Source organism: Littorina saxatilis, linkage group LG1, assembly GCF_037325665.1.
Source record: "Littorina saxatilis isolate snail1 linkage group LG1, US_GU_Lsax_2.0, whole genome shotgun sequence".
NCBI lineage: Eukaryota > Metazoa > Mollusca > Gastropoda > Littorinimorpha > Littorinidae > Littorina > Littorina saxatilis.
Genome location: NC_090245.1, coordinates 111,125,081 through 111,135,080, shown reverse-complemented (window position 1 = coordinate 111,135,080; position 10,000 = coordinate 111,125,081). Strand labels below are relative to the sequence as shown.

The window sequence follows — 10,000 nt, the reverse complement described above, 5'->3', positions numbered from 1 at the left end:
AGGATCTAAACTGGGCCAAACAATTATTTCAACAGATTTTAAACCCAAATTAAAACATAAGTCCCTGTGTCATTTCATTAGAACTGTATATGCCAGTAAAGGCCGTTCACTTAACCTTCAAGATCACCTTTTTGATTAAATATTTCTTTTACGAGGATCACGTGACCGCCGCTCAAGTAAGGGTACCCTCAAAATCGACCAGACAAAAACGGAAGGGCCGAATGAAAAATCGACCAAAAATCACAATAGGCAAAACTTTGCAACTTTGACATACGAGAAGAAATTCAAACCAATTATCTACCCTGAACAGATTGTTTTTGTTTGCTACCTTGCGTATTTCGTGTGCTATGCTATTGTAAAGCCGAGCGGTCTTAGCTTTACATTTCTGACACCAATTTGTACCCCGAAAGTGAGACGAGCTTCACATTAACTCTAACTGTCTGTTTCTGTGTCTTAGATGTTATACGTGTTTGAAGGTCTTTTGTCAGGTTGGCAATCACACGACAGGACAAACAGACACACAGAATATAAACTCAAGAAGAGGCGGGTGAAGTTCAAAATTGTATTGAATCAAAACAAATCATGAAAACAACTCAATACAAGGCGTAGATTCTTTTCAGAAAGTATATCTGTACATTGGTTCACTCTATTCCGGTAATTTTGCTACTCTTAAAAAAATATTCTAAGTCCTAAAAGGGCTGAAAATTTGGGCATGACCCGTAGGTACACTTTGCAAAAATACACTACTTGAGACTTGAAAAAAAATATGCTATGTCCTAAAATGGCTGAAAATTTGGGCAGGGATTCGGGGCCTGAATAAAAATAAAGTAAAAGAGTAAAGCGACGCCACTTTACTCGCCGTGTGGCAACCTGGGACTGCGGAACGTTTGTTTTTAACCCTGTTAGTTCAGTCCACAGGGCGGAGTCCGGTATACCATTTAGACAACAAAGTCATGTTGGTTGCTCAGACCCCGGAAGACAACTTCAATACTAGGTTGGGACCCTCCCACAACCGTTCGGTACTCAGGTTGGGACCCTCCCACAACCATTCCCAAAGGAGCAATGCTGTAACTCTAAGTGGGGAGTCCAGTATACCTTTTAGACACGAAGTCAGGTTGGTTGCTCAGACTACCGCCGAACCTCAAAAACTAATAGCTTATATATATGTCACAGTGGAAATGAGAATCCAGTGAGATTCCGAATCGCACTAGTGGAGATTGGAATTCCAGTTTGCACTAGGGCAAACTAGAATTCTCATCTCCACTGGATATTTGTTAGTGAAGATTGGAATTCCAGTTTGCCCTAGTGCAAACGGGAATCCAGTTTCAGTGGAGATGGGAATTCCAGTTTGCACTAGGGGAAATAGGAATTGGGGGAAATAATGTGGAGATGAGTGCAAACTGGAATTCCAATCTCCACTAGTGCGATTCGGAATCTCACTGGATTCTCATTTCCACTGTGACATATATACCTTCCATGACTGTCCCTGACGTCACAGCTAAGGAACCAATGAAAACGTCGCTCTGGGACCACAAACAAAAATGGGGAGGGAGGGGGAGAGTTTCGAGGCTGCTGTCAGCCTCCACAGCAGCTCAGTTAAAATCCCTCAAAAATACACAAAAACTCCTGTACTAAGAAAACTACATCAGAACCGTTATAAAGAAATACATCAATAAAATTGAAATTCTTCGACGCATCATTTCATACCAAACACTCATTGGTTATCAACACTGCGATCAGAGTGCAAAACCTCTGACTATTACCTCGCAAAATAGTCATGTCACACCAAAATAACGTATGCAGTTACAAGTTAACCACAATCAAACACAGTGTATACTCAACAGGCTTCTCGTATGTAGATGATAAACATAAAATCTACATTCTACTAAACACATAAATACAGAATACACGTTTATATTGAATACATGGGTAAAAGAAAGATTGATAAAAAAGCTACAGAAAAGAGAGAGAGAGAGAGAGAGAGAGAGAGAGAGAGAGAGAGAGAGAGTGTGAGTGTGTGTGTGTGTGTGTGTGTGTGTGTGTGTGTGTGTGTGTGTGTGTGTGTGTGTGTGTGTGTGTTCGTCTGTGTGTAACAAGTATTATTAACAAAAGCACAGCAACATAGAAGTAAAGAATTAGGTCAAAAAGGAAAAGGGGTTGGGGAGGAGGGAGGGAGAGGTGGATGTAGCAAAACAATGCCCTCGCTGACTGCCCTGGCTGACTGCCCTCGCTGACTGCCCTGGCTGACTGCCCTCGCTGACTGCCCTGGCTGACTGCCCTCGCTGACTGCCCTCGCGCACAAACAAAGGCGTAGGGGGTTATGACAGGAGAAGTGACCGAGGGGTTAAAAAGACAATACAGAAAGGTTACATTGGGAGAGGGGGGAAAAAGGTTCACAGACTGGCCCCTCCGACCTCCATAACTTGAATCCAGTCAGTTCGGCGCCATGGTGTCAGAGCCAATTAAATTCTACCGCGAGAGAACAATGAGAAAGGACTGGATCATACCTATTTCCAAACCATTTACTAAGGAAAAGAACAAATATGATTTTAGAGTGTGAATCTTAATTCCACACCGTTTCAATGCTAACTTAGATAATATATTCTGCTCTCTATGCCTTCTCTTATTCTTCACTCTATGAACTTTAAGAAGAAAATTGCATATGGAGAAAAGACAAATTATTCCTGTAGTCGCTTTTCTCCACACTATTCCTACTGATGCAGGTGTCGATCGCAAGAGCGAACACGGTTTTTTTTTACTCACATGCGAAGCAAAAGTGAGTCTATGTACTCACCCGAGTCGTCCGTCCGTCCGTCCGTCCGTCCGTCCGGACGTCCGTCCGTCCGGACGTCCGTCCGGAAAACTTTAACGTTGGATATTTCTTGGACACTATTCAGTCTATCAGTACCAAATTTGGCAAGATGGTGTATGATGACAAGGCCCCAAAAAACATACATAGCATCTTGACCTTGCTTCAAGGTCAAGGTCGCAGGGGCCATAAATGCTGCCTAAAAAACAGCTATTTTTCACATTTTTCCCATTTTCTCTGAAGTTTTTGAGATTCAATACCTCACCTATATATGATATATAGGGCAAAGTAAGCCCCATCTTTTGATACCAGTTTGGTTTACCTTGCTTCAAGGTCAAGGTCACAGGAGCTCTTCAAAGTTGGATTGTATACATATTTTGAAGTGACCTTGACCCTGAACTATGGAAGATAACTGTTTCAAACTTAAAAATTATGTGGGGCACATGTTATGCTTTCATCATGAGACACATTTGGTCACATATGATCAAGGTCAAGGTCATTTTGACCCTTATGAAATGTGACCAAAATAAGGTAGTGAACCACTAAAAGTGACCATATCTCATGATAGAAAGAGCCAATAAGCACCATTGTACTTCCTATGTCTTGAATTAACAGCTTTGTGTTGCATGACCTTGGATGACCTTGACCTTGGGTCAAGGTCACATGTATTTTGGTAGGAAAAATGTGCAAAGCATGTGAGTCGTATGGGCTTTGCCCTTCTTGTTTCATCTTTGATGCAATGTTCAGTCTTATAAAATCTCTTTCGGAAGATTATAGGGGAGGAAGGATAGGGGGGGCGGGGGGGGGGGGGGGGGGGGGGCGGGGGAGGGGGGACCACAACCCTTTATCTGGGTGTCATCAGCATACTATTGTCCTCACACGCATGCATGGATATGACGTCAGAGAGTGCCGGCGTGTAGAGTGTGAACAGGGCCACGAGGGACACCGTTCTCAAGAGGAACACAGCATGATTCATGTTGTCTGGTTTGTAACCTTTGGTAGGACATGGCACGTTCTCAAGAGGAACACAGCATGATTCATGTTGTCTGGTTTGTAACCTTTGGTAGGACATGGCACTTTCTCAAGAGGAACACAGCATGATTCATGTTGTCTGGTTTGTAACCTTTGGTAGGACATGGCACTTTCTCAAGAGGAACACAGCATGATTCATGTTGTCTGGTTTGTAACCTGTGGTAGGACATGGCACATTCTCAAGAGGAACACAGCATGATTCATGTTGTCTGGTTTGTAACCTTTGGTAGGACATGGTACATTCTCAAGAGGAACACAGCATGATTCATGTTGTCTGGTTTGTAACCTTTGGTAGGACATGGTACATTCTCAAGAGGAACACAGCATGATTCATGTTGTCTGGTTTGTAACCTTTGGTAGGACATGGCACATTCGAAAACTTTGATACAATGTTTGACTCACCTGAGTAATAGGTGAGTCTGAATATCCATCCGTGTCAGTCCGTATGGACGGCCGTCCGTCCGTCCGTCCGCCCTTTCGTCCGTCCGTCAGTCCGTCCGTCCGCCCGCCCGTCCGTCCGTCCGTCCGTCCGTCCGCCCGTCCGTCCGTCCGCCCGTCCGTCCGTCCGTCCGCCCGTCCGTCCGTCCGCCCGTCCGTCCGTCCGTCCGTCCGTCCGCCCGTGGACAAAAAACATGATGTTGATGTTATTTCGGACGTTTTTCAAGCTAGACCTTTGAAACTTTGCACACGTTAAGGGTTTGATGATCTAACGAAATGTTCCGGGTAAGGTTGACCTTCGTCAAATTTTGGGGTCACATGGGGTCATAATTGATTTATAATAACTAAACATTATCTCTGACGTTTTTGAAGCTACTGCTTTGAAACTTTGAAAACTTCAAGGGTGTGACACTCTGCCAACATGACCCTAGTTTGGTTGACCCTAGTCAAATAATGGTGTGACGGTGGGGTCATGTTCGTAAATACTTTACGTTGGTATTTTCTCAGTTCTTTTGGGAGCAAAAGTCAATACATTTCACACAATTGTAGGTATATTGATAATCAGCAGACATGGCCAAAATGTGAATTTGTTTTCGACAACTTTCAGAGTAAAAGCATGAAAATGTCAGCTGGAGTGTGTGTGTGTGTGTGTGTGTGTGTGTGTGTGTGTGTGTGTGTGTGTGTGTGTGTGTGTGTGTGTGTGTGTGTGTGTGTGTGTGTGTGTGTGTGTGTGTGTGTGTGTGTGTGCAGTGCGGGGAGGTTGGGGCCACTGGTCCGAGTGGTCGAATTGCCCAGTGTCCTGCAACCGTACACCGGCCACACCTGTGATGCTGGTATCATCACGTGATTGCAATAGTCCAAAGCCCGTCTGCCGTGGTGATTGGTTCTGCCAGGGGACTAGCAGACGAACTAAACCCTGCGCAATCCAGCCACCTGCCTGCCCCGTCTGCAGTAAGTGGCATTTTGATTTCTTGACATTGTGCCAAGTTTAGACTCGTTGCAAGCAGACTAGAAATCGAGATGAGGGTGATGGTTTGGTGTGTGTGTGTGGTGTATGTATGTGTGTGTGTGTGTGTGTGTGTGTGTGTGTGTGTGTCCACCTGTGTGTGTCCACCTGTGTCTGTTTGTGTGTCTGTGTGTTTGTGCATGTGTCTGGAGAGAGAAAGAGAGAGAGAGAGAAAGAGAGAGAGAGAGAAAGAGAGAGAGAGAGAGAGAATGTGAAAGAGAGAGAGAGAGAGAGAGAGAGAGAGAGAGAGAGAGAGAGAGAGAGAGAGAGAGAGAGAGAGACGGACAGACGCTGTGGCGACATCACATTTGAATCAAAATACACGTAAAAATCCACTCCTGCATTGAGAAATGTTCATGCCGATAATACATGATAAAGAAGGATTCGTTGTTCCCGATCAGGGGCTACAGTTGGAAATGGAAGTTCACCAAAAATTGGCAACATACTAACTAAAATACGGTGGGTGACATGGGCGCCCCCATTTTTTGAGCAAACGCCATCCAAAGCCGCTTTGGCCGGGTAGAAATTCCGTAGTTTCCAAGTCTATGGATAAAGATCGCGTAAGAAAATGACGTCAAAGGCTTTGACGTCATTTAATGCATCATGGAAATTCTGTTTGGCCTGGCAATTGTTGATATCGAGCGTTTTGATACGTTGCGCAGCGTAAACTGGTCTATTTAGATCTACTCATTGTCTCGTAGCGTAAACTGGTCTATTTAGATCTACTCATTGTCTCGTAGCGTAAACTGGTCTATTTAGATCTACTCATTGTCTCGTAGCGTAAACTGGTCTATTTAGATCTACTCATTGTCTCGTAGCGTAAACTGGTCTATTTAGATCTACTCATTGTCTCGTAGCGTAAACTGGTCTATTTAGATCTACTCATTGTCTCGTAGCGTAAACTGGTCTATTTAGATCTACTCATTGTCTCGTAGCTTCTGTCTGCTTTTCACTGGCAGTCAACATTCGCCCCTTATTTTCATTTCCCTTGGTAAATTGCAGTTCGGCTTTGTACGTAAACGTGCAGTTTTTTTGCTCACGTAAGTGTAGCCTATGCGATCGTAACTTTGTCTGTCTGTGCGTGCGTGCGTGCGTGTGTATGTCTGTGGTAGAAACTTTAACATTTGACTAAACACCGAAATGCTCATTTCACCTGGTTATTTTTCAAGCAACATCTTCAAAGTATTGAAGCAATGGTCAACATTTTGTCGGCATGTGTGTAGTTAAAGAGTGTATCCACAGAAAACGGGTGGTGGGGGGTTTTGGGCGGGTAAAAGCAGGTGACTGGTTTGTGTTGTGTGTGGTATGTAGACCAGGTCAGGGGTCAAGACCAGGTCAGGTCGCGTAAAGGATTGTGGTTTAGACTCACTTTCCAGTTCTCACCTCTGCATTCGCCGATTCGGGGAAGACGATTTCACATTATTCGATTTCTTAGCTCAAGAAAAATAGATAAAGAAGATACCAAAGCCAAAGGAGATTTCCAACAGTTTGATCTGCACAGCGTGTTTCCAGTGTCTGCGCAGGGAAGATCAGCTGTCAAAAGCGCAGTGTCAATCTGGCAGTCGTGTCCCCAGTAACAATGTAAGTACAAACAGATCTAGTGTCTCCCACTCATAAAGCGTGTCACATAATTAAGCTTACTGATCATTCGTTTTGTTTAATTTCTTTCTATTTCAGCAGACACGGATATGAAAAACAGTGCTAGGCAGTCACCTCCAGTGAAATTAGTTGATCTAAACTGCCTGTAATGTTTGGATGTCTTTGTTCTTGGTTCGATTTATGTGAATTTCAAGACTTGCAGTAGAGTCTCAAGTTTACTCTGCCCGTATAAAACTGTCTACTATTTACTTGAACATGCAGATATAAGGAAACGGGAGGAATCTGTTCTCAAAGTCAAAATTATTAAGATTTTGCCTCAGTTTCAAAACATGCTCTGTCATGGTTCTGTCTGTAAAATGTGGTGCCTTTCTACAGACAATTTGTGAATGCTAGATCTACCTAGATCTGTATCGCGTTTCATTCCAGACTTTTCTCTTTGATTATACTATTTGCTGTTTACGCAGTAAGCTTATCACGATTCGTTAATGTCCGTAACGTTTGGTAACTAAACTCACCTTGCAACAGCTTCCTTGGCTTTGTTGGCATTTTTTTTCAAGGCAGCACAACGTTAGATTAGCTTCTGTTGGACAGCAGGTAGCATGCGAGTTTTGAGACAACGACAGTCGTCCAAAGAAAGCTTGCTGTGGAATTTTGTTCTACATAATGGCACATGTGATTCTGTATTTTTCAGCGGTTAATGTTAATGGTTTATTTTTTCCTCTGTTGATTTCTTCCTTCTGAGTTGATCGTTATCATTCAACCAAGACCATCAGATAGCAAGGGTGGATCCAGGAAAGGGGGGCACACCCAAACTTTTCACGAACTTGAAGGCGCGAAGCGCCTGAATTGAGGGTGCAAAGCGCCCGAAAATGCCAGGGTGGGTCGGGTGCATGACCCCCCTCCCCCCCCCCCCCTGAATCTCTCTCTCTTTCCCTATAGGGGGGGTCCGGGCCCCCTTCCCCGCCCCCTCCTAAATCCACCACTGGAGAGTACCTCAGTTGCTCCTCAAAATGGACTGTGAATAGTGTGTTGACTGTGTTGACCGTCAGAATTGTTTTAAGAACCAGGCTGCTGCAGTCAGTTGACATGTTACGCATAATGTAGGATTCCCATGCATGCTGCATAGGTAAAGTAGCTTGTATAACCCGACTATTCAGTATCAAAACACTGTTTTTATTTGTGTAGGTTGTAGTCATCACAACTAATCGTATTTTGCCTTTTGTTTCAGAAAGGAGGATAAGCTACAACAAGATCGACGCTATGTCAGATATGCCTGTCACGAAGTGGTTTGCATGTGAATTAAATGTACGTGTTCTGCCCTATTGCACTGTCTCTACCCTTTTCACACCAAACACTTCAAAAACAGAATTTGGGAGGATGCAGGCTCATTATTTCCTCAACCAAAAAAACACTTCTTCACTTTAAATACATCAATACGAAACAACTTTTCGACACACAGTTCGCACAATCTTCCAGCTTTCACTCAATGTATGTAAATACATATTATAACAATACTTTCTCAAATATAGATTAACGCACACAGGAAGGTACCGACAGACACTCACGAGTTCGAATCACGGCTCACTGCATGTCGCCAGTTCACTTCCTTGTCTCGCTGAATCCTCGTAGAATAATGAATTCAGATGCCAACACACACAGATGCCAACACACAGCTTTCACTGAAGATACCAATACACACCTTTCACTGAAGATGCCCACACACACCTTTCACTGAAGATGCCAACACACACCTTTCACTGAAGATGCCAACACACACCTTTCACTGAAGATGCCAACACACACCTTTCATGTTTCTCCCCGAGAAACCCTTCCGCCCTTAGCGGAAACAACCGTCGTCAGCTACGACCGGTATCGATGAAGACTCCACTCGTCTAGTCATCTGCGTCGATGTGGTCCCTTGCTCGCCACCATCGTCCCGCGCTTCTCCCGTGTAAGGACCCTCCCTTACACGCCATGGAAATCCCTCATGGAAACTCCTAAAGAATTTAACCAAGTCTTAATACAACATTCTCTAAAACCATCTCTTCTTCCAAACGTTCATGTACCACTCATACATTCTCGTTCATTCCACGTTCACATTCCGTCCACATTCAATATCCAAACTAATACTTAATCTATGAATAACACTCCCCATACAAAGCATGACCGTCTTAAGCATAACATAAATGCGTAGCAATTATGTTCAAGAAATTCCCCATGAAAAACCCTAATACAATTACATCAAGAATTCTCTCAACGCTTCACACTAAGATTTGGTGCACTTTATATACACTAACCTTTACGCTCCAGCTATGTATTCCAACGTCAATAATATACAACATAGTAAATCATTTACCTTAAGAGACCCGTCTCTTGAAAGAGTACTTGTTCCCAGAACAAATCTGACACGCGCCGACAACCTTCCCGGTTGAAAATCTCAAACACAGCTCATCTCAAGCTAAAGCCAGTTTTGCGTGAAACACACAAAACACGTGAATAACGCCAGTCCGGTCAGCTACGCATCGCCTGTACAACATTTAGGGAGGTTAAAAACACGACGTGTACCTCACAAATATGCTACTCACATCTTTGTGACAATGCCTCAGCCACATGACGACTTCTGAATTTAAATCCACTCGGCATGGTGACAAGTCTTGATGAAAAGTATATGACTGAGGACAGCAGTGGAAAAAGTGACCACATGGCAGGTACCTATTGCTTAGTATCTGCAGTGCAAAAGACAGATACGTTGATGGTAGATTTCCAAATGAACACAGCACCCGCATAATTATCTACTGCTGATTTACCATCAATCAATCAATCAAAATGAAGCTTATATATAGCGCGTATTCCGTGGGTACAGTTCTAAGCGCTTGTCAAAGAGTTGTCAACATAGGACTAACAAAGAAACTAACATCTTCAGACGGACACGCACCCTATCACACACTAGCAAACCCTGGTAAACATAGACCAAACAACTGTTTAACAACGATGTACACATCAATAGCTAGGTCCAAACAAAATAATATTAAGCACAAAGAAAACACCTCTCACAGAGCACAGCACAAGAATGTCTTTTGGAGCACAACACATCACGTCGAGCATGAAAGTCGCAG

The 10,000-nt window shown here is 43.6% G+C and overlaps 1 protein-coding gene across 6 annotated transcripts in view; it reads left to right on the top strand.

The window, feature by feature from the left end:
- LOC138949992 (SCO-spondin-like) overlaps nucleotides 1-10,000 on the top strand; it is a 106,217-nt gene that overhangs the window by 11,901 nt on the left and 84,316 nt on the right. For all 6 annotated transcript variants that reach the window (XM_070321782.1, XM_070321798.1, XM_070321804.1 and 3 more), the window contains exon 5: nucleotides 5,030-5,230. In XM_070321782.1, coding sequence (XP_070177883.1) covers nucleotides 5,030-5,230 — 201 coding nt within the window. The remainder of the gene's footprint in view (nucleotides 1-5,029; nucleotides 5,231-10,000) is intronic.